The sequence below is a fragment of the Aulonocara stuartgranti genome (genome assembly GCF_965226115.1).
Source record: "Aulonocara stuartgranti genome assembly, chromosome: 13".
Taxonomy (NCBI): Eukaryota; Metazoa; Chordata; class Actinopteri; order Cichliformes; family Cichlidae; genus Aulonocara; species Aulonocara stuartgranti.
This window is the reverse complement of record NC_138949.1, coordinates 7,778,856-7,803,168: the sequence shown is the minus strand read 5'-3', so window position 1 is coordinate 7,803,168 and position 24,313 is coordinate 7,778,856. Positions and strand designations below refer to the sequence as shown.

General features: G+C 40.5%; 1 protein-coding gene across 1 annotated transcript; it reads left to right on the top strand.

Annotated features, from left to right (window-relative positions):
* Window positions 1-3,408: 3,408 nt before the first annotated feature.
* Window positions 3,409-23,459, top strand: socs5b (suppressor of cytokine signaling 5b). The gene is made up of 3 exons (XM_082556395.1): window positions 3,409-3,933; window positions 4,053-4,666; window positions 16,461-23,459. Exon 3 carries the CDS (start codon window positions 16,480-16,482, stop codon window positions 18,169-18,171), a length of 1,692 nt encoding a protein of 563 aa, XP_082412521.1. The 5' UTR covers window positions 3,409-3,933; window positions 4,053-4,666; window positions 16,461-16,479; the 3' UTR covers window positions 18,172-23,459.
* Window positions 23,460-24,313: the final 854 nt, after the last annotated feature.

The following is a 24,313-nucleotide window of genomic DNA, read 5'->3' as shown; positions in this document are numbered from 1 at the left end:
GCAGTACTTAAATAAGCAAAGTAATATTATAATATTATACTCTATCAACATAACAAGAGCTCTTTAATTTTAGTTTAAAGTAACTTTATGCTAGTGTATTTTAGAAAATGTTACAATAAATGAACTACAAAGATCACATGTTGAAAGTCCTACTTTATTTTTTAAAAAGCAAATATAACTGTACAAAATATTTTCTTTGCTTTTCTGTAAACACATAGAGATTTCGTTTTTGTCAAATCCTTGTATACCACACATTTACAGGAGCACTGGTTCCATTAAAAACTGAACTTTAGCACTGTTAGCTAAACATTTACATTGTAGTTTGCCACAAAAACACTGTAAACCTGAAACAATTATCACCACAGTACTTCATGAGGAATTGAAGTCAAATGAGTCTTAATGTTCGCCACTGTAAAGGTACTCCAAACCTGTTAAAAAATCAGGTATGTGTTATTCAATGAAACTGGAGAGCGCTGTTGCCCCACAGTAAGAAGGTCCAGATTTCAATTCCACCATCAACCCGGTTCTTTCTGTGTGGACTTTGCATGTTCTCCCTGTGTTTGAGTGGGTTCTCTCCAGGAAACTCTAAATTCTCCATAAGTGTGAATGTATGGGCCCCCCGAGGAGAATGGATGGATGTTGTCATTTATTGCGTAACATCTTCAAATTCATGAAGCACTGCTGACCAGCTCCAGCACCTCTGCAAACAGAGTTGACAGAACAGGTAGGAAAATGGATGGGACATATAATGTGGTGATGTTGAATGTTTAAAATTTTATTTTGTAGTTTACATGAAGAATTTTATTCACTTACAAAATGTAAAATATAAGATGTGGATGTCTAAACCTAGTTCTCGTAGTTAAAATCTGATACTAAGGTCAATTATAGTTTTTTTGTTGTTTTTTTTTTAGCTTTTTTAAAGATCTCACAAACAGACAGAGGATTGTCATGTGGAGCTAAAAAAAAGCCTTATAAAAGGCTCTAATGCTAATAATGCATGCATTGTTAAAGTGAAGCACGTCTGCTCACATCCCATATGAGTGATTCACATAAACTGGAAACAGGCATGTTTGTTTTTCTAACATCCTGTGATAAAAAACAAAACCTCACCTCCTCCTGCTCTAATTTCCTATGACCATATATGGAAATATCATCTCTTGTTTGTGTATTTTCTGTGTATCTGAGTAGTTTGACACATCTACTGGAGTCACCAATTCCAAGACATATTTGATATATTAAGGAGAACAAATCATCCTTCAAATTAAAAAAAATGATTTCATTTGCTTCAGCACACATGGACACATTTATACAACTAGAAGCCTAGAAAACACAACCCGGTGTGTGGATACTGTTAGAGTCCTGGGGTACAGCTACATTCAGGGAAATGTTGCATCTATTAATGTGAAAGCGGTATGTGTTTTTTCTCCTCCTTCAGAAGCAAGACTTGGGTATGATTTTGGTCTCTAACAAATAGATCTCCTCACCTGCTGGTGTTGACATGTGCTAGTCACAGACTTCTAACTTTTGATCGTGCGTCGTCTGCACCATTAGTGCTGACTGTCACGATGCAGAAAGTCAGCTTATTCTCATTGTCATGTAGAGAGGAAAAACTGATAAAACACCGAATTCTGATTAGAACTTTCAAATGCAGATACACAGCACATTATGTGTGTAGCAGGACTCTTTGGGAGCCTGGAGTTTCCCCAGCTCCAGTCTGCTGCCATGCACCTTCCTCCACCGTCTTCCCTCTGGCCCTCAGCACTAACAGACACAATGCTACTCTGACTGGTGAGGTCCCTTTCCAGCCACAGAGCTCAGAGCTTCATTATTCCCCTGCATGGTTGAGTTGCCCTTTCTCAACAATTACATATTCACTCTTCCTTTACCACCTTCCTCACCCCATATGTGCCATTTCTACAAGCATGAAATGTACCTAATCTGTATTCAATTATTGTTTGAGGTCCACTTTAAAGAGATAAACAACACAGTAAAAGGCTTCATGGCAAAAGACTTCCTCTATTTTCTTCATGTCTCATTATCCAGGAAAAAAGGGCTTTGGTTTGGTGAAGTGCTGTGTGAAACGAATAAAACATAATTAAAAGAGTTTAATAATGAGTTGTCACAACACGTAGAACCTATTAATCTAGTCTTTATTGTAATTTTGCTGTAATTAAACTGACATTACTGTTTGATATGAAATGCTGCAGCAAAGCACTGAAAACTGGTGTGAGACCTACATAAAATGATACCCGATCAGCAAATTGCACTATAAAAGTCTGAAAAGTACATTACATATATAATCAGCACATCTGGGGAAAAGGGACTGTTTTGTTTCTATCCTGCTGCCACAAGATGGCAACCCTGCCTTTGTCACCGCATGACTAATACCCGAGCACTGGATATAAAGAACCATGCAACGCTTTCAGGACAGAGCTGAATTTGAATTTCTTCGCTGAGCTTGTTTAATTATGATTACATGCATTATTTATTTTCTAAAACTCCTGAACTTTGATCAATAAAATGTGTTACAGTTACATTAACAAAACACTGCATTCTGTGTATCTCTCTGAACAGACAATGAGATGACAAAGTGACATCTGACATGGTTAAATAAACTGATGCTTACTGTATCAGTTTCACTGGTCCAAACAATAGATTCACCCAACTCTAGTCAAACATGCAGTAACTTTGCTGGGGGCCGATCATTTCTTTTGACATTTTAATCAAGCCCCACTTCACGAAATGTGATCTGCGGACATCACAAAATCACCCTTAACTGCTTCCCTTAATCACTGTACAAAGAAACAGAACATGAGTCCCCAAACACCAAACCTCTACTTGGTATCACCTCTGATCTATATCCAAATCTATTCCTGTACTCAGTGACTGCCCAGCCTCGAATATTAGCTGTCAGCGGTTATGGCTTAGTAGCTTACTGCAATAAATTAAAGTTTATTATGGCATTTAACTATATTCTCTCAGTGAGTACTTCATCGCTTTTAATTTCATGAATAAACATCACCCCCTGCTTTTTCAGCTACTCATAAATAGTCAGTTCTAATATGTTAGGTCTGAGCTCGCATGGACCTGTAATACACTACTATCACACCTTTCTTCTTCATAAGAAGCTGAATCACCGTAGTTAGTTATTATCATATCCTTTCTGTGTGGCTTGTTTGCTGCAGCAGCGACCTGTTAGGGAAGGTCCATGTCGACTAAAACAGTGTGAATCAGTCCTGGCTGAAGAATCAGTGCTAATGCAATTCTCTTTCATTTCCTTTCATAAGCGCAAATTGGATCAGTATCTCGGAGATGTAAAAGCTAATGTGCTCAGACGGCTCGTGATTTCCCTGAACTCACAACCCTCGGCTCCAGCGAACTACTACATTACTCACACAACTTCCACTTCCCCTTACGGCTTGTGTCATGCGCTTAGGAATTATCCATCTCCAGGAGATGATCTCATGTGTGGGTGTAAGTGAGTAATTTCTCCTCAGAGACTTTTTAATTGTTCTTTGGAACAGGTTATGAGACGTACTCACTGGTCTACAGCACTCGAGGTCATGGGAGGTGGGTTGTAACAGGTCCTTTAATTAATTTAACGCAAATTTCCACCACAAGTATTCTTGCTTGCCGCACATGCGGATGAATTAGGCTACTTTGTAGTGTGCTTTAAAGTCTAATTGTGGTAACCAAGCTTCGATTGTGGTCAGATGATGGAGGCAAATTATTTTAGGAGTTTGGATCACAAATTCTGCATCTAAAAGCCTTCAAAATGTCAGTTTATATTGGGTCTTGGGGTTTCATAACATATTTTAATTGAAATTAGTACAAACGTAAGACGTTATGCCTTGAATTTTCCAGGCACCCTGGAGTTTGAGGGACCTGCCTTGCAAAGCAGCCTTGGGTATGACCAGAATAAGAAGATTATTGGTGAGGCTAAATTAATTATTCTAGTTATTAGATTACATTCTTCACTTATGACTCTAAGAATAAAATTGTTGTGGAGTTAAACGGTTTGCCGTTATCCCGTGGTTTCATTCACCCCACAGGCTGCGAGGTGAATGAAGGCTCGTTGGCCGTCCTTTACCCCGTTGATATCAATGTGCCAATGGACCGGCCTGCCCGGGATACCACCAGCATCACTTCACCTCTCCACGTTTCCAAGTAGCAGCCCAGCAGAGAGCCCCATCCTCCTCTCTCCGTTCATTGGTGACACTTGATGCCCATCACGAGGAGCGAGCCGCGGGGCATTCCCTATCCGCGTGCTTCGTCGGAAGTGGTCGCCTTTTCCCTTTGCTCCATTGGACCGAGCCCTTGTCAGTCGGGATCCCTCACGTTGAGCACAGTCCGCCTCTCAGACTCTGTGTCTGCTCAGACTACCGTCATATTGGTTGCTAGAAGCAGCAACGACCACGGCAGAAAAGAAGACCCCCACCATAATGAAGAACGGGCTTCCACGGCGCTTAACGCACGATTTAGTTTTTTAAATACATTTTACATTAATAAATTAAATAGTCGGTATGATACCGTCAAGTATTCGTGTACCTTCAGTGGTTTCAGCCGACACCGTGGTCCGCAAGGGGGATATATGCCTGAGTTCTCTTAATAGCCATTTTTTGCAGACAAAGAGAGCTGTTGAATAGAGCTTTCAGGAGACACACGGGTAAGATATGAAATTTAGAAACTAATCTGCACTTCCCGAACTTGTCACGTTTGTCTTCTTAGCTCATTTAATAGTACACAGGACCGTCTGGGTAACTTATAAAAAAAAATGTGGATTTTTTTAACAAGCTAAAATGCTAACTCCGCTAGCTAGTTAGTTAGCCAAAGCTAACTAAAACGCTAGAAATTCCCGTTCTGGGGAATGCTAACAATTAGCATTTTTGACAGCTCACAAGCCTGGACAGTAACTTGATTATATCTTTTGCCAACTAAATGATAAATATCTCTAATATTTGCTTTTTTAAGCATTATATTTATATGACTGCAGTCCACGAGCTAGCTCGGCAATTATGAGCCTGGAAAACGTTTTCAATAGTTACGTTCATAGCCTGTACATAGCTTGTACTCACTACAGCCTTTACATACTTAGTTATAGAATATTCACAACATACTTCATACCGTGTACATTATAACATACCATAATAGACCCATTTCTGTAGTATACTTACATATCTATACTATTGCTAATATATATTGTAATATATCTATATCACTAAAGCACTTCTGGATGGATGCAAACTGCATTTCGTTGCCCTGTACCTGTGCATGTGCAATGACAATAAAGTTGAATTCTATTCTATTCTAATTCTACATTTAGAGGTGTCCGGGGGGCTGGCTGTGGTTCGTTAGCGGGTTAGCAAGTGAGCTAACTTGGCTGGGACAGGGAAAATGTGGGGCCTCCAGGACCCGAGAGGCCTTCCAGCCAGATCTATGAAGCAGCTATGATAACGTTTTAACGCGATTGTCGGATTTCTGTTGACTTTAATAGCACATGAATCTGTAATGTAGCCAACGATACTATAACGGACCTGTCAAGATTGCACTGAAACTAAGACTGTTTTTGTAATCGCATAACTTAAGGCAATTAGCATGGCATCTAAACGGATTTGGAAGAATATGTCTTTGTTATTAATTTGAGATTTTCTTTTTAGATTAACAAAGTATATATTTATTAAATGATGTGTTTGTAACGATGTACTAAGCTCAAACAACTAACAAAGGAACACGGGTGTCGAATAATTGCTGTGGAAAAACAGCGTTGATTCAGTTCAAGTAGTGCATTATTGAGTATGGATGAAAATGTTGCTTCAAAGGTGTATTTTAACCGAGAAGTTCTTCAGCGTCCAGTTTGTCAGGTTTTAAGCGATGGGGAAAAACAATCGGCGTGCTCATTCGTTTTGATGTTTTCTTATTGCATGGCATGTCCCACAAATCTTCTATAATGTGAGGAGCTACAAATACCTCATTAACTCTGTTCTGGTCTGGTCTGAGCAGGGGAGGCATCCTCCCTTAATCTTGTCTTCTCTCCAGACCTCTCTTAGATCAGTGTGGTCCCAGGAGAATGGGTGTGTTGGGTTGTCGGAGAGGAGAAGTAGCCTAGTTCTGTTTCAGGACGGCCGAAATGGCTGTGGACTGGATCACACTTGGTGCAGCCATTGTTGACAACAGCAAAAGTCAGAAGGTTCAGGAGGACTGTCTCACACTTGAATTGACTTTAATTGCAGACGCATGTCTACATTATGATATGCTCATGTGTGTGTTGTCTGTTCTTTATCAATTAGAAATATACAAAAGTTCTTTAATATTTGCTATCACACGGATTGGGTATTTGGACATATGGTGGTCTGTATTCTGTGTTAATTAAATGCACTGACCTGAAAGCTAGTGATTGTATGTTTGCAGTTGTTCAGTCAGTGCCAGCATGTCTGGTATGACAGTAGCCACACTAATGAGAACAAGGAACAGATAAGACTGAAGTACAAGTTGGCAGATTTTCAGTTATAGGTGCCAGTTTTCATGAAACACATGAGCATTGTGCTTCTGTGTATCTTAGGGTAATTGTTTGAATTAGTGTCACAGTGGACATAAAACTGTCAGACTAACCAGCAAACGTGTATTCTTTAGTTTTTTGTTTGTTTTTTCTTTTTAGCTGTTTGTCAAAGGAGATTTGGAATATGGTGCCAAGTTTATGATATAATCATACTTGTGCATGAGAAGTAGTTGTATAGTTATAGCTTTTGGAAGCCAGGGACTATGTAGTCATAGTTGTTGTAAACTTGAACATTGCATGGTTTGTGTTTTTGGGGCTTTTTGAACTGATTCGCAAGATAAAGAATAACTCTCACAAGCCGGGATGGAAAAGCTCTTGAGATGTAACTGATATAATATTAGCCTCACAGTTCCAGTTCAACTTGGAGGACACACAGCAGGGTGGGAGCATGCACTTTTACTTTGGAGTTCAGTGGTTTGTTCATTTTGACAGTCCAGTTACAGAATCAAGAAAACTTCTGGCAAATTTAGGTTGTGAGCAGAAAAACCGTTGTGTTCAAACAAAACTTTGGCAAATGAGAGGCTGTTGTTTGCATATTTTGCTTTCTCAAATTGAATTGGCTGGACGCACAGTTCACTTTGAGCCATGTACCTCTTCGAACAAATCTTGGAGTGCCTTTCAACATTTGGCAGTTTAGACATAAAGCACTTTTATAAGCATGATCATTAGTATGATGTTTAGACCCACAATGGGAAAAGTCAAATATGGCTTTAATATCTATTCCTGAAGACATATAATTATAGTATGATTGCAATAATATTGTTGCTTTAAAAAGTTAAATTAGCTGTTTAGAAATTCTTAAAATGATACGTATCCCTCTACTACACTGGAGAATGCAAATCCTATAAAAATTACAACATTTTTGATTTACATAACTAATACTGATTTTGTGCTACATCAATAAAAGGCTAGTCTCAATGTCTAAAGCAGGCTGTAGGTTTCCACAGGTTTGGGCAATATTTGACCAAGACAGGTTTTTAAACTTGTTACAAATCCTGAGAAACCACCCTTTGAACACACATAACGTGTTCCACTTAAGTCTGTTATACTGTTTGCTACAGTGTATGTCATCTGATAACTTAAAGTGGATGAACTTATACTGGTTTATAAAACTGTGTTGCTATTAGGGCTGCCACAAACGATTATTTTGATAGTCGACTAGTCACCGATTATTTTTGCGATTAGTCGACTATCAGATCATCATCCATTGGACGTAAAACGTACAGCTTATTGCACCAGCATGCATCTGCTCTTATATAACTATCATTAGCTTACAGCTTTAAGTGTTTAAGGTATGTGCTAACTAAACATAAAGGCAAGATGATAGTTTATTAAATGTTAATGAAATCTGAAGATTGTTTAGGTGAAGTTTAATAAACTCAGCCGTCTGCTCCTTGCTATCTAAAATATAACAGGACACTGGAGTATATTCTCAAGCATCTCACACTTCTGATAATCAGCTGTCTGCTTGACGTTTATTCAGCTGTGTAAAAACTATAACTTTAATCTCAGCCAAACCGATTTACTCAGGAACAAATAAAACACTAAAAAAAGCCAAACAATAACATTTTTAAGTTATCTAAGTAACTGATATATCATGTTTAACCTGAGTAGTGAAAGATGGCGGTGGGTTTGAAAACGATTTGCGTGAGCCTAGCCCCCGGCTAGCTATCGAGCTGGTGGATAACAGACGTCTCCGAAAACGTCGGAGCGCTTTTGTGGTGTCTTGATAAACTGAGCAGATATTTGAGGTTTACACAGCTACATTCTCGCCTGAAAATATGCTAAACATTTATTTTGTGACCCAGAAAGAATAATAAGAGTAATATTAAAACTAACTAGCTGCCGCCATTGTTGGAAACTGAGCAGGGCGCTATGAATTCTGGGATACAGCTTCTTCTTCTTCGGGGTTTAACGGCAGCTGGCATCCTTGTACATGCAGTGCTGCCATCTTCTGTTTCAGTCCGTTATTACTCTCTTAAATCCTGCTACTTATTCCTGCGTCTTTTGGGATCTTACAAAGCTTCAAACGACGCGTCTACTATAAAATTAGTCGTCGACGTAATCGTGACAAGTCGACTAATCGTGGCAGCCCTAGTTGCGATGCACAGCGGCTGTGATTGACCGTTACTCTCTTATGAATGTACGCTCATCGGCTGCTTTTTTAGGGACACCATTGGCTTACTAACACAAATATCTTAATCAGCTAGTAACATGGCAGTGAGTTGATGCGTTTAGACATAGGCATGGTCAAGGTAACCTAGTGAAGTTCAAACTGTGCATCAGAATATGGAAGAAATGTGGTTTAAGCGACTCTTGTCAGCTGAGAACTGGGGCTACATTCTTTTTTTTGACAAACTCACCAAAATTGGACAATAGATGGCTGGAAAATGCTGCCTGGTCTGATGCTTTTCCATTTCTGCTGTGACATTTGGAGGGCAGAGTCACATTTTGGCATAAACAACATGAAAGCATGGTTCCATCTTGCTTTATATCAACATTTCAGATGCAGTGGAATGGGGGATATTTGGGGCCCCTCAGTTCCAGCTCGGCATCGTTTAAATGGCACAGTCTGTATGAGTGTTGCTGCTCAGCATGTCTAAGCGTTTAAGACCACAGTGTACACATCTTCTCGTTGCTCCTTTCAATAGGATAACACACGATTTCACAAAGATCAGATCATCTGAAAGTGGTTTCTCGAACATGACAATGACTTCACTGCACTGAAATGGCTGCCACAGTTGCCAGATGTCAGTCCAGTAGAGCACCTTTGGGATGTCGTGGAACGGGAGATGTTCGTCCTTGATGTGCACGTGATGATTCTGCAGCAACTGTGATGCAATCACGTCAACATGGACTGAAATCTCTGGAATGTTTCCAGCACCTTGTTGACGTGAAGGAAAAAGCAGGTCCCAGAAACATCATAAGCTTGATTATGCAGACTAGTGGCTGAAGAAAGAACTGACCTTTGGAATTGGAGTTGTGACATCTGATTTCATTATCCAAGTAATATGACAGTTTTTTTGTAGTTGTTGGTAAAAACAGTGAAAAATGGCAGTAAGAATATCTGATACACAAGCAATGGCATCATTTTCACCTATAAAATGTTGCCATGATAGCTCAGATATAAATTCGAACCTCTGTTATGCACAAGTTTGGTTTAGCCTCTGCTGCTCTGACAGTGACAGATTAACTGTGTTTTGTTACTGTGAATAATTCAAACCTAAAAACTAAACTTTAATATCCCCTAAGAGCACCCAAGTCTTTAAAAGCCAAACCCTGTCAAATGTTTTTGACTTGGTAACTCAGTGATCAATATGCTAATTTAATCTACTCTGCACTGTTGGTTCAGATAAGATGCACTTGGCACAATAATATTTGTGTATCTCTGTGATTTCCATACAATGTGGAGATTTTGCATAAAGTGGAATTTTTATGTGCCTCGTTACAAGCGGCAGAGTAAAAGCTGTCGCTTACAATGACGTGCACAAAACTAGAAAGCAGTTCACTGACTGCTGTTGGCAGTTATTTTGCTGTGTTATAGGGCAATTTAAGTCTGTAGTGCTTTCTTTCTGGGAAGCGCTGATGGGGGTGACAATAACCACAGGAAAAAAAGGGGAAAAACTGTGGCCAAGAATTGATAAATTGGTTTTTGCAGTGGGCTCGGTGAAGGCATGATTTACAGTGGTGGGTTTTCCCCACTGCTGTCACTGTTACGGCAACAAACAGGAATGATCTCGTTTTCAGCGCTTGAGAGTAATGACCATAAACCCTGTGAAAACTGTTGTCGTAGTAAGATGCATTAGAATCAGTGTCACATACATAAAAATAATAATTTTGTAATGTAGTTGTGTCCACAACCAGCACCGCTGAAAAGTCGCTGAGAAGTTTTCTGAGTCTATTGCAGCAAAGACATTGGCTTCATTGTTTAGGGCAGAGGAGAGGCTTTAAACCCAGCTTCAAACAAACATTTCTAACCAGTTTAGACAATGTCATTTGTATGTTGCCGTTAGAAATGATGTGTAGTTCATCACTCCATCGCCAGTCAGCGGTAGTTAGACCGCAGAATAATCTTTTTTTTTTTTCTTCTTGCTGGCACTACCCCTTGAGCGCATTGAATACAGACATCCAGCAGAGCAGACCATGTAGAAAACTTGATCCGCGTTGTTGTACAGACACTTATAGAGCATGGAGTAGGGATGGGTACTGCAACCAGGTATTAAACAGACCCTAGGGCTAAATTATAAAAGACTGTAGTGTCAATAAGCTGAAGTTATCATAATGTTTTGGTTTTGTTACTGGAGGCAAAAAACCCCCCCAACAAAACCAAAACCCAAAACAACACAAAAAACACGTTTATTATTGGTACATGAGGCTTATCTTTCTGTGCTCCTCTGTTAGTTATTAAGACATAAATCTGTGGTGCATTTTTTTTTCTGTTCCCTATTTAGAAGACAGTTCTCTCTTTCTCTTTTGGAGCCTGCATGCAAGGGGCGGGACACGGGGCAGCTCTGTCCCACACACAGAAAATTAAATGCTCAAAAGTGTGGCTGAACTTTGCCAGAGTTGATGCTGACATTGGTTGTTGCCACAGTTGCAGCGGTCTTTTAATGCGGAAACACAGTCAGTGTGTTGAAACTTTAGTGAAAGTACATCACGTTCAGATGAAGAAATGCAGTTTTTGACTGTAGAGCTGGTAGCACACCCACAATTATTCAAATTATCAGTTGTTTCATCTAAAATATGGACCTGGGTTAATGAGTCAAAGTCACTATTAGCAGGCTGAGTGTTTCGGGTGAGTGTGTTCAGTCTGGGATGGTCATCATCTGGACCGTCGCTCCCAATCCCCCCAATTTTTTTTTCATAATTTGATTGTTATGTTACTCCAAAAAAAATCCCAATAACAATATTAAATCTTTACCTTATTGCTGGTATCACATGTAGTTGGCAGGTGAAAATTACAATGGGAAAATGCCAAATGGGAAATAACCCAAATATATTAATGAGATTTTAAAAAGGTTGTCCTGTATACAACTTGCTGCCAGACCAGTCGAAATATAAACCTAAACCTCTTTTATGCTCAAGTTGGGATTTGCCTTTGCTGTTTGTTAACAGTGAGTGTTTCACTGTTCACTGGTGGGCACTGCTATGCAAAATAAAACAGCCTATATAATGCAATCAAATCTATCTCGCAACTGAATGTTGTTTACAACAAAGCAGAAAATGGCATCCCATGTTGTCATGTTTCTCGGTTAATAGATTTTGAAACTGATTCAAGTTTATGTAGACACAATAAGTCTGTAAATGACAAACAGAGCTCGACAACAGACTCGCGTGACTGTCTGGGACCTGTTTTCAACAGGACTTAAATCAAACCTTTATTTGTAGTGATTGTGGAGGTTTTATGTGTTAGTGATTTTATTTTTATTTTGGCTATTAATAGTTAAAATAACAACACAAAAGTGTTCATTAAAAATAAATTGGCAAAAAAGAATTGGATAAACAAACTTGACTGAAGAAGTAAAGATTGAGCTTATTACACCTCACCTTCTTAAAAATGGTGTATTCCAAATGGTTGTAACTAGATTTTAGTGATGATCATATTTCAGTTTTATATTTGTCCATCATCTTTATTATATTTATCTTGACTCCTGCTTCTTTAAAGTTGCCTTTTCTTCTGAGTTTATACAGTAACGCTCATTTCAAAAAGCTGCAGTGTTAATAGACTAATTCACAGCATTTTAAGAGGTATGTTGTTAAATGTTTTGTTTTGGGGTTTTTTAAAATAATAACCTGATCCATTTTATAAATAATTTTTGGTTTTCTGTTTCCCCAAGCCTCTGATTTAGTATGCTATTTTTATTGAAATGTCTTTAGTTTGATATAATATTGATGAAGTTTTAGGCATTTTTTTTGGAAGTTTTATAACATATAGTAGTCAGTTGTCAAGTCATGCTTTGAAGTCTGTTCATACATGGTTACTATATCACCGTCATTCATCATAATTTTGGCTTCATTTTTCATTATCCTAGTACCAGTTAATGTGTACTTAGTACAGATCATTGTTGGAAGGAGGAAGAACTGACTACCTGTGGAAAAATGGCAGAAAATTACTTTTATTATATTTCCATTTTTAATAATCATAACCAATTCACTGCACAGATGAGGTGGTGGTATAAAAGTTAACCTCTGCTTGCAAATAATTTGGAGTTGCGTTGTGGAATTTTGATGACATCTGCTTGAATTTTGAAGGCTGTTTTAGCAAAATAGAAAACTTATTTACCACTTAGTCTGCAACGTCAGGCTCTTGTTTTAATAAGCTTATCCTATGTCAATAAACTGCACAAAACATAGAGGGGGGGGGGGGGGGTTCTAAATCACATGAGATTGTTTGGTAATAACAATTGTGCAAATTGGGTCTTTAAATTGGAAGATGAGCAGTAGAGTGAAATATTTCACAAGTAGCTAGTAGGGCTGAACGATATATCGCATTTGCGATAATATCGCGACATGATCAAGTGCAATTTTCTAACCACAAAGGCTGCGATTATACTCTGGACATGTCCAAATTCATGGGCTGCATCCTCCTGAGGCCGCATTTGTAGACCGATTACGTCACAGCGACGCGCCGAAGGCTGTCCAAATTACTACCATATCCCAGAATTCATAGCGCGGCCCAGCCAAACTCCAGTTTCCAGCAATGGCGGCCGCTACTAAGTTTTAAAATTACTCATACTAATCTTTCTGGGTCACAAAATAAACTTTTAACATATTTTCAGGCGAGAAAGTAGTTGTGTAAACATCAAATATCTGCTTGGTTTATCAAGATATCCCATATTTGCAAAAGTGCTTCGACGTTTTCAGAGGCGTCTGCTACCCACCAGCTCGACAGCTAGCCGGGAGCTCGAGGGTTACTGATGCGGCCGAGAACGGCACAACTCCCGGCACATCATTTTCAGATCACCGCGGAGTTTCGCTGCTCGGGTTAAACGTAATATATAAGTCACTTAGACAACCTAAAAATGTTATTGTTGGGCTTTTTTCAGTGTTTTGTTTGTTCGTGAGTAAATCGGTTTGGCTGAGATTAAAGTTATTAGATTAGATAAAATAAAACTTTATTAATCCCCCGGGTGGGTTCCTCCTTGGTTTTCACACAGCTGACTAAACGTCAAACAGAAAACTTATTAAACAGAAGTATGAGACAGTCGAGAATTTACACCAGTGTCTGGTTATATTTTAGATAGCAAGAAGCAGACGGCCGAGTTTATTAAACTCCACCGAGACAGCGGTGACGCTAATCAGAACTAGACCGTCCAATTTCACGCCTTTAAATTTTAAAGGCGTGTTTGTGTGTGTGTTTATACAATTGCTATTATGTTTGCACTTTATGTGTAATGTTACTGACTGCAAAGATCAGTAAGATGTGTGTATTTTTTATTTATTAGTTTTATTTATTTAATATTATTTTTTAATTGAATGACTGTCTAGTAGTTCACAGATGTCGAAAAACTGAGTGTGGTAAAGCCATTGATTTTTTTTATGTATATTTCTGCAATCTGCACATTGTACTGACTTTCATTTTAATGTTTACACCAGGGTTCCTTGTCAGCACTTTATGCTCAGATGTTTGTAAGCTAAAAATAAACTATTGTGTATGTTCAAATATACTGTTGTGATTGAAGAAGTTAAATAAAAATGTCAGTCATCAATTCATGCATCACCTCATGTCATCATAACAGAGGTCTGTCTTCCAGGAAAGAACAGTTTAAAATTAATGTAATATAGTATTGGCCATACTATATGATGTATTGCTTGTCTTTGTTTAATAATACAGAAGACAAAGACCTTAAAAAATAATCGCATATCGCATCGCAATCGCAATATTGGGGCAAAAAATCGCAATTAGATTATTTTCCATAATCGTTCAGCCCTAGTAGCTAGACTGTTTGTTCTGGGAAAGCACAGTGCATTTACAACAAAATGGTGAATGGCCTCAAGGATAGAAATGTATCAGCCAGCTGATTGGTCTAGAAGCTCATGGAGCCAGTGTCAAGAGAGGTACACACTTTGAAGCTGGCATCCAGTTGTAGGTTCATTTGGTGTTTTTTTTTGCAGATTACATGTAGACCATTACATGGCTATTTATAGTCTTTGTCAGGTAGCTATTTTGCATGGACTGGGTTGTGAAATACAATGGACATATTGAAGTTTATTGCAAATTCTTTGGGTAATGCCAGCTGGGTTGTAAGCTACACCAGTGTTGCAGTTTGTTTTTTGGGGTGGGTATAGCAACCAATATTGGCTGTTAAAGGAGATTCGTTGTTCTGTCCTCATCTTTTTTCTGACAAAGCAAATCCATAAGTGGGCCAGGGTCCTAAGTCTGTGATAAACGTAGTGAGCTGCCTTGAGCAAATGTCATGTGCTGAATCTCAGCATGGTTTGCTTACCTTGCGAAACATTTTCTGTCACAGCTGATAGTGTTGAACCATGATGTGTTCGTTAGTATTTATAGGTAAACTTTACTCTGCATGCTGGTTGACATGATGTTTCATAATCGTTGGGTAACAGGTTTTAGCCCAGAAGAAGATTGAGTTAACCGGCCAAAAACAAAAGAAAAGATAGGAAGTTAGATTTGATGATTCCAGAGAGACTTGAAGACTTTTGTGTTAGTAGCTCACTAAATGCCTGTTCTTTTAAGTATGGTACAATATGGTTTCTGTGCTAATGTCTTGCACTTGTTTCATTCAAAGTTCACTGAAGATGGACTAAAATTATTTTTAGAAATGAGTAATTTGCTGTAATTCCGTTTAGCAACAGAGACCCTAAAGACCCTTGACAGATATATTTAGATTTTCTTTATAGAACATACAATATTTAGCAATTTTAAAATCATGGACAATGTTTGTTTGTTTTTCCCACTTTTTTCCAGACAAAAATAATGAACATATTACCCTAAAATGTATCCCTGCTGAGATAATGTAATGGAATAATCTTGTCACAATAAGTTATGAATTTGTTGTTTGTGGCATTAAATGTGTTGCTAATAGTGAAGTTGCAGAGTGCTCTGTAGTGGACGAACTGTGCGGCACAAACATGGTTGAAGGGTGTTTCTCCCATCTCTTCTTTACTTTAATTCTCATTTGTCTGTTATAAATGGGGAAACCAGTATATATGCAAATGGCTAATATCGGCACCATCAGGATCTAAACCTAAACACTAGTGTGAAGAAGTGCTAAGCTGTTTGGTTGAAGATACTGTTCTGGTATACGCATCTTATTGTTTTGCCAGTTGTGTGGACACTAACAAAGCCACGATGTCAAAAAACTCATCAGAAACAGGAAATGCTGTAGAAATAGTCGGTTATGAATTCCTTTAGGGCTTTGGCATCTTTGGCTGCTTCTCTATAGTAACTCTGCTCACTGTAAAATTTGGATTATTAGAATGCACTCTAGTGCTAGAACTTCCAAATCCCTGTCAAATTCTACTAGTGATAAATCAACCACTTATGTGAGAGTGTATGTGAATATACATGTGCCCTGTCTGCTGCTGTTACAGGGAAGGTTTTTGGTCAGGTCTAGACTGGCTCTGTAATACAGTACATACCAGCAGATCAGCTGTGAGCAGATCCTAGGTTCATTTATAGCTGTGGCCTTGTGTCCCTGCATGTCTGCCTGGCAACTCGTAACTCTGCTGTTCCAACAGCTCAAGCTCACCCACCTCCCAGACACTCTGGCCCCGTTATACTCTCACCATGTCTAATTACTAGATGCACATTCGTCTGGGGAATTTAAATGTAGGGCATTCTTTGTGTAGCTTGTACCTCAGTGTTAAATGTAGGTACCATTGCTGCTGTTGGGATGTTCTCACCTGTGAGTTAATCAGATTTGTCTTCTTTTATATTCAGGTCCCAGGGGCTCCTATTAATGAAGAAAGTGGGCATCATGTGGAGCAATCTGAAGAGCAGATGCCAGACACTCTTCCACAACAACAGTTCAGGACCCCATGAAAGCAGGATTGAGGCAGACACTGTCCACTGTGTGGTGGATATCGGTCAAGGAGGCAGCTCAGGTGGGGCACAGGCATCAGGAGCCTCCAGCCCGTCACGAAGCCTCCTACCAGTGCCAGTGGTAACAGCAGGGCGCCGTCATCATAATTGTGTGTCGGACATACCTCAGATTGTAGAGATAACTATCGACAAGGACGCTGAAGATGTGCGGAGTGGGTCCGGGGGTGTTCCCTTGGCTCGCAGAGACTCCTACTCCCGTCATGCCCCGTGGGGGGGCAAGAAAAAACACTCATGCTCCACCAAAACCCAAAGCTCTTTGGAGGCAGATAGGCGGTCCGGCCGCTTACGCGGGAGTGGGAACCGTAGGGACAGGCGCTATGGGGTCAGCTCTATCCAGGAGACAAATGACTCTGTATCAGTAGGACGCAGTCTGAATGGTCGTTCTCTGCGCCAGCGGCTAAGTGATACAGTTGGGTTGTGCTTACCCCTGCCTGCTCGCAGGTGCTCACGTTCCTCTAAGAACGCCGTCACCTCCAAACGTAAGATTCACCTCACAGAGCTCATGTTGGAGACCTGCCCCTTTCCACCAGGCTCAGACCTTGCTCACAAATGGCACTTGATCAAACAGCACACAGCACCAGTCAGCCCGCATTCCTCTACTGCCCTTCTGGATGCTTTTGACCCAGCCCACCCCTCTCCCGAGGATGAGGAAGAACGTCTGCGTGAGCGCCGCAGGCTCAGCATCGAGGAAGGTGTGGACCCACCACCCAATGCACAGATCCACACCCTGGAGGCCTCAGTGCCAGGATCCTCTCTCTACAAACTGGGACCAAAAATGGCTCCTGGCATGGGAGAGGCCTCTGGGGAAGGCCGGGTCACAGGGGCCGGGAGCGCTCTGGCTGCTGCATCATCAGGAGCCTGTGGGCAGTTGTTGGGGGCTGCAGCGTCATCCCAGGACTGTGACTCTGAGGAGGATTCGACCACCCTTTGTCTGCAGGCCAGGAGGCCCAAGCAGAGGCATGCTTCAGGGGATGGTCACCTTAGCCGACAACAACACGGTCCCTGGAAGGTTCATACTCAGATAGACTACATCCATTGTCTGGTGCCAGATCTTTTAGAGATTACAGGTCTGCCCTGTTACTGGGGCGTAATGGACCGCTACGAGGCAGAAGCGCTGTTGGATGGGAGGCCCGAGGGCACCTTCCTGCTGCGTGACTCAGCCCAGGAGGACTACCTCTTCTCTGTTAGCTTCCGCCGTTACAATCGCTCCCTGCACGCACGCATCGAGCAGTGGAACCACAACTTCAGCTTTGACGCTCATGATCCTTGCGTTTTCCACTCTTCCACTGTCACAGGACTGCTGGAGCACTATAAAGACCCCAGCGCCTGCATGTTTTTCGAACCTTTGCTTACAGCGCCTCTTCATCGGACTTTCCCCTTTGGCCTGCAGCACCTGGCACGGGCCGCCATCTGCCGCTGGACCACTTACGATGGTATAGGGTCTCTGCCATTGCCTCCTGCCCTGCAGGACTTCCTCAAGGAGTATCACTATAAACAGAAAGTACGAGTTCGCTGGCTGGAGAGGGAACCGCCACTCAAAGTCAAATAGGGCGGCTTCTCCATTGCCTGTTAGACATGCTGCAGGAGGAATTCATGACTTTAGAAATTCCTCATTAGCAAAATGGAAGCTATACTGATATGGCTTTCTTACCGGTGGGGGATCGAGTTTAAGTGTAACAAGCTATACAAGATTCATTCTAAACTTTGTTTTAGTTATTACTTACATCACAAAAGTACATATGATTATATTCAGTATAATGCTGTCTGGCAAGCACATGTTTTTGCGTTGAACAGGTTGTTTTGACAGGGAGGGGAGACACAAATATCAGTGCTTTGTGTCTTTTTTTTTTTCCTTTCTCTTGCTTTGTGCTAAGTGTCTGCCTGATCCCACAACATCACCCTGCCTGTAGACCTGCATGCATGCCTCCCCCGTTCATCCTAAATTGCTATTTAGGCTTACATGGCTATGTTGTACAGCTCACTTTGTGCGCTCTTACTTTTCTTCCTTAGCTTGTCAAAGCACCTAGTGGAGCACCTTTACAAGAGAAGGTGTGTGTGTGTCTGTGTGTGTGTGTGTGGGTTGAGAGGGGATCTGGAGGTGCTATTTTGGTATACTGCAGTCAGAGCTTGTCCTATGGATAGAGCTACATAAGTCATATTCTTTGCCATCTCGTTGCATGCATCAGTGAAGCCAGAGATGAAGGAAAACAAGTGATTTCTAAGGATTATGCGTAAGTCCTAAAGGAACATTAGTTTCTCTTTTAGCAGTATCGTGAGTGATGCTTAATAAATCAGTTGACTGTGTGGCATTTAGTAAGCAAGCTAAACTTGTCAGCTTTATTCCACCTGTGTGGCATTGCTTTGGAAACATGACAGATTGTGAGGAAATCTTGTCATTGGTGCAGTTGTGAAAGCAGCCTGTCACTTCTTCACTGACCATAGGCAGTTTGGCATGTGGACACATGCACCCAGTTCAGTTCTTCCTGAAATCGAGGTTGATATTTTATTCCGTTTTATAGGTGCCTCCTTAAGCTCACGATCCATTTGTTGCATCAGCAATATCTGTATATTCAAAATATAAATAAAAATTCAAATATATAAATAAATCTCAATCCATGAATTCAATATATGTAATTACATTTGAAACATCAGTGCAGCTAGGCCTGGGTTCTTTTGGTTACAATAAAGAATCCTAACAAATGTCTTTCATAAGAAGTGAGAGCAGCTGTGTAAAGACTATCTCTTTAAGCAAGTCGATTTACAGCGTAGTGAGGCAGTAACGAGCCTTGTTCAAGATCGGGCTGTGTCATGAGACACTTCATATAGTTATAGATGAATGAAGAGGATTTCAAAAGCTCAGCAAGAATCTTCTAAAATAGGAAAGAACAACTCCCAGGATTAGACTGCAGTGCTACTTTCTCTCTCTGTTCATTGTCATAATTACAGTATTAAATGATGAGAACCCTCAACTCTTGAGAGGCGGGCATATCCTCAGTTATCTAGCCTGTCATTTCCATAATGTCTTATTAAGCGTAACCTGTGTGCCTCATACATGTCCAGTAATATGTTACTTTATTTTCCAAACAAGAGTGGGAGGTGCCTCAGCACGATCCACTCGGCTCTCATCAAATAGAACTGAAGATGGTCATAATGAAGAGTTGAAGGAGCAATAAGCTCAATATTTATTGTGCACATTAAAGATTTTATAATGGATAACATTTTAGTGGTGCTATGTTGATTAAGCTCTTGCAAATTATTGAAATAACTGTGTGCATTAGTCACATCTGTTCTGACTCTGTGCGCGCATTAGCCGTTCTTTCTTGTTGGGTCCAGAGTCAGTTGTGCTGCTGTAGCATGTTTCAGTTTAGATAGCTGACCTGTCACATGTATATTGTTTTCATCCTCAGCTTGTCAGACAGCTGTAAGGAGTGAGCTTTAAGCTTAACTCTCCACTGTGAGCATGTTGAATGATCTAACTAAGCTATCAGTATTAAAATCAGTTCATCAGCACAAGTATTTGTTCAGTCTCCTGAGTAGTTGTAAATATGCAATAACTGGCTTTTAAATAACTGACATAAGTTGAAATTTTAATAAAATGTATAGATGACTGAAGGAGGGCGAGATGGGTGGAGACTGAGTAGTTTCATTAGGGTGTAATCCTTCACATTAATGTTTCAAACTAAAATATTTAAAGTGAGATACAGATGAGATCATGATCACCGAGCCTACTCTGTCGAGCTCTCAAACTGCTTTTGTTTGTTTGCTCATGTCAGCCCACTCAGCTGTTAAAAGATGTAGTTCCCATCAGTAAGGATGAATCATGAACAAATATATAATTTATTTCTTATATTTGCATCTGTGACCAAAGCTCTTGCACAAACCTACATGTATTAACTAGTAGTTTAAAGCTTATGTAGTGTTAGACTTTAACTAGTTTAGATTTTGGTTTTACAAACAATTAATGGCTAGTTCCCTGCTACACTATGTAAGACTTAGAGCTACACCATCAACTCGCTACCAAATACCTTTCCTCTGCTAAACAGTCGTCCAGTTTCTATGGATTTATCAGATGAGGATTTTTCTGCAGGTGGTCACACGATTGGTTAAAGGACTTCACCAACCAGTATTAGCTTTTTCGGCTATTTAGTGAACTGATCAAAGTTTTACTTCTTGTTTACTCAAAAGTTGTAGTACTCTACTAACAGCACTGCAGGTCTCTTTGTATGTTAATCACTGGTGTTAGCTGAAGTGGCAGGCGTGACCCTTAAGAGTGGAATAAGGCTGACACTGGGTTTTCTCGCATGTGCACTTCTATGTTTGAGGTATTTTAGCTTCCACACTTAACTGTACAAATGAAACCCCCAAACTACGCATACGTCAGACCGTCTTTCTCACTGTGTCTTGTCTCTCACGCTGCAGCCTAGCAATGGCACACAGCTGCTACAGTACAAGTGCTGCATCCTATATGCAGACACAGATCAAAGGCCAGCATTGCCATTCTGGAGCCCGCGGTCACTGTGCTGTAAGGTCCAGTCTGTGTTGCTTTTTCTTTATTATTATTATTATAATATACAAACCGTTCCCTCGCCGTCCAGCCACATCGCTGACATCACTGTGACGATGGTGTCCTGTTTAGGCTGAGGTGAACAATAAGGAGGGAGGGAGGAGATGTAGCTGGCTTGCTGAGTCCTGGCTTCCTGTTGCTGCAACAGCATGCTCACAGAAAGGACAAGGGATTTGTCTAAATAAATAGCACTTTAATTGTGTATTTGTTTTATGCAGAGCAGGCCGCAAGTGTTGGGACAGTGACATGTTTGTTTAGTGTTTTTCCCCGTCTTTAGTCAGCATATTGGATTTAATCAAGCTGAGGAACAGATAAGTGTGTGGTTGGAGTTGTTGACCTTTTAGTCGACTTCTCAGAACAAAATTTACAAGTAGGGTCAACAGATTCAGTCTTTTGCAACTAATCCCTGCTGAACTGAGTGATTGCTTTCACTCTTATGTTGAGGATCACTGTTTGTCTGCTTTGATCCAAAACAGAGGAATTGCACTATCCACACCCCCGCAGGGATTTGACTACTCCAAAACCTACTGAGAAATTTGAATAGTTTTCATAATTTTTATACCATTTTGCTGAATTAAAGATCCAAAACAACTGAAAATGTTCCACTGTCCAAATTCTTGTGGACCGCACCGTGTGCGCGTGTGTGTTAGCTGAAGATGGTGAGACTTGGGTGGGTGTTACGAGGGGTGGGGGGAGCCGGTGCTCCTAAAATATTTCACAGGTGTTGTAGGGTGTGTTGATGGGAGTCGTTTTCTCCGCCTCGCTGAAGACTCGGTGCGTTTGTGTGTGGATGTATGTTAGCTTACGGACAGAGCCACACAGGGAGAGTTTCCCGTGGTGAGACGGGCAGAGTTGAATGTGAGGGGTGACGACAGTGACTCCTATGAACAACGCCTCTCTGCCCCAGTTCTCCCCCCGCCTCCCCATTTATTCTCAGGCAGGCCCATTGCAAGGAGAGTCCCAGGACCCTCTCAACCCAGTTTTCCCCATGGGAAATATCTGACATTAACCGTAGCACGTTTGCCATATAACTTGTAGATTTAGGTGAGAAAAAAACCAACGTATGAATGATGGATTTATGTAATAGCCTGATGAAAAGACATTTTATTCTTCAGTGGTGCATACACTGTCTGGAACACACACAGATTTGCACACACTATCAACACTTCTTCTAACAAATGCACTACCCCAGGTATTCACACACCCTCCCTTCCCCCCCAAGCCAGGGATGTATAAACATGGACCACATTTAGCCAGCGCCACGTTTCTGTGCAACACCCAGCCCACACACACACAAAAAAGGGAAGGTAAAGCTGTGTGTGTATATTCTGTGTTCTTAAGCCAAACAAAATACCACAAAAAAAGCTTAACATTTCATTAGTATGACACTATTGGGCTGCACTATGAGAGCCTTGTGTGTGGAGGCAAACCACAAACTCTGCTCTAGATGAGAGATGGTTGTCTCCTTAGCTGTCCCTTAAAATAATAGCAATACCCCTGGATGTAGGACATATAAACCAACCACCACCACCACGGTACGACTCATGGTGTCAGATCCTAGAGAAAAAGAGAGAAAAACAAAAATAAATAAGAGATTTTTAATTTTTTCATGTTCCCATATATAAATATATATATATTTTAGAAAGCTGGGTTAAGTGCTTTTATGCAAACAGAAGTATGAAAGAATTATTATTTTTCCTTATTACTGCTCCCTAATATGCAATGGAGTGTAGTGTAACAATGGTTGCAATCCTCTGTCACTTTAATGCTGTATGTGCACATTGGTTGCTGGGTGGATGTGGGTGCCGAGGCAACAGGACTTGACAGTGATGGGAACTAATGGTTGTTACTCTGCAGCACTGGGATGTTCCCAGACTGCCCTATTCGTTTTGGCCAATCACAGAAAGCCCTTTAAATCCGGGGCCACAGCCGCTGCCGCGGGGCTGACCAAACTGTCGTCAGACGAATATCGCCGTTCTGTTCTTTTCTGCTTTTCCTCACCCGTTTCTTTTCTTTCTTTCGTCTGCTGTCAGGTAGAATTCGGAGCGTGTAAATGGCATAATCATGTTCACATTTCACTGTCTGTTCTGTGTATCTGCATCACCATTCAAAGAGGAAAAAAAAACAGTTGTTTTTCAGTATAACCTGTTCATTTTTAAGAGCCGTATGATGCGACACTTGTAGCTGTCACTCTTGGTGCTTGGCTTATGCTTCATTGTCTTAATATTCCAAATAAAACTGTTAAGTGTAATCCACACTGGCCCATGATATAATGTGTATGTATTTTTTTTCCCCCTTTATTATTCCATCTTACATGTCCGGATTAGCCAAAAGTAGATTTACTGCAGCTCACTACAGTTTAGCTTGTCTTATTTTCCCCCACTCAAAACTACCAATCCTTAGTGTTGTCCCACCTGCCAAATCCTACTTTGTACACTCGTACAGGACACCATCCATGGATGCAGAGACCTCAGACTTTCCCTTATTACTCACTTATTCGAGGCAGACTCTGTGTGGATGCCCTGCAGTTTATAGGCTGACGTGTTAATCATAGCTCGCATCTCACCCAGTTACATTTTATGTTCTGGCCTCTTGGTATGGATGGTATGTCAGTCTGTTACACAGGAACCAATCAAAATCTCTGTTTTGTGTGTGACTCAAAAATACAACTTTCATTCAATTTAACAAATTATTCTGTCTCAGAGAGAACGGCAAGTAGATGAGCCAGGTAGCAAAATGTAAATAAGAAATAACTTGTGTTTAGCAGCCACCAGTTTTCACAAAGTGCACTTTATTGAAGTTTTCTGAAGTGAATTATTAAAAAACATCCAACACATTAGTGTTTAACTTTGACAAAGCCATTAAACTGGTTTAGCTTTGCTACTGAAGCTGTAATATAAAACCATGGTATTGATGCTAAAAGTCTCTCATAGGAAAAAAATATGACGAACAAGCAAAAAGCTCATCTTAAGTGTTGATAATTGTGCACATAAATCAAAATGTGAGATATGTGATTCCGTAGAAAACAGCTTGTGTGTCCCTGAGAGATGAGAAATGCTTTATAGAAAAACACAAACTTGTATCTAAAGCTGTTTCCAAAACCTAACCGAAAATCCTTTTAGGACAA

Bases quoted from the DNA above. Each gene is read 5' to 3' on its own strand.
- socs5b (XM_082556395.1), top strand. From the start codon at position 16,480: ATGAAGAAAGTGGGCATCATGTGGAGCAATCTGAAGAGCAGATGCCAG.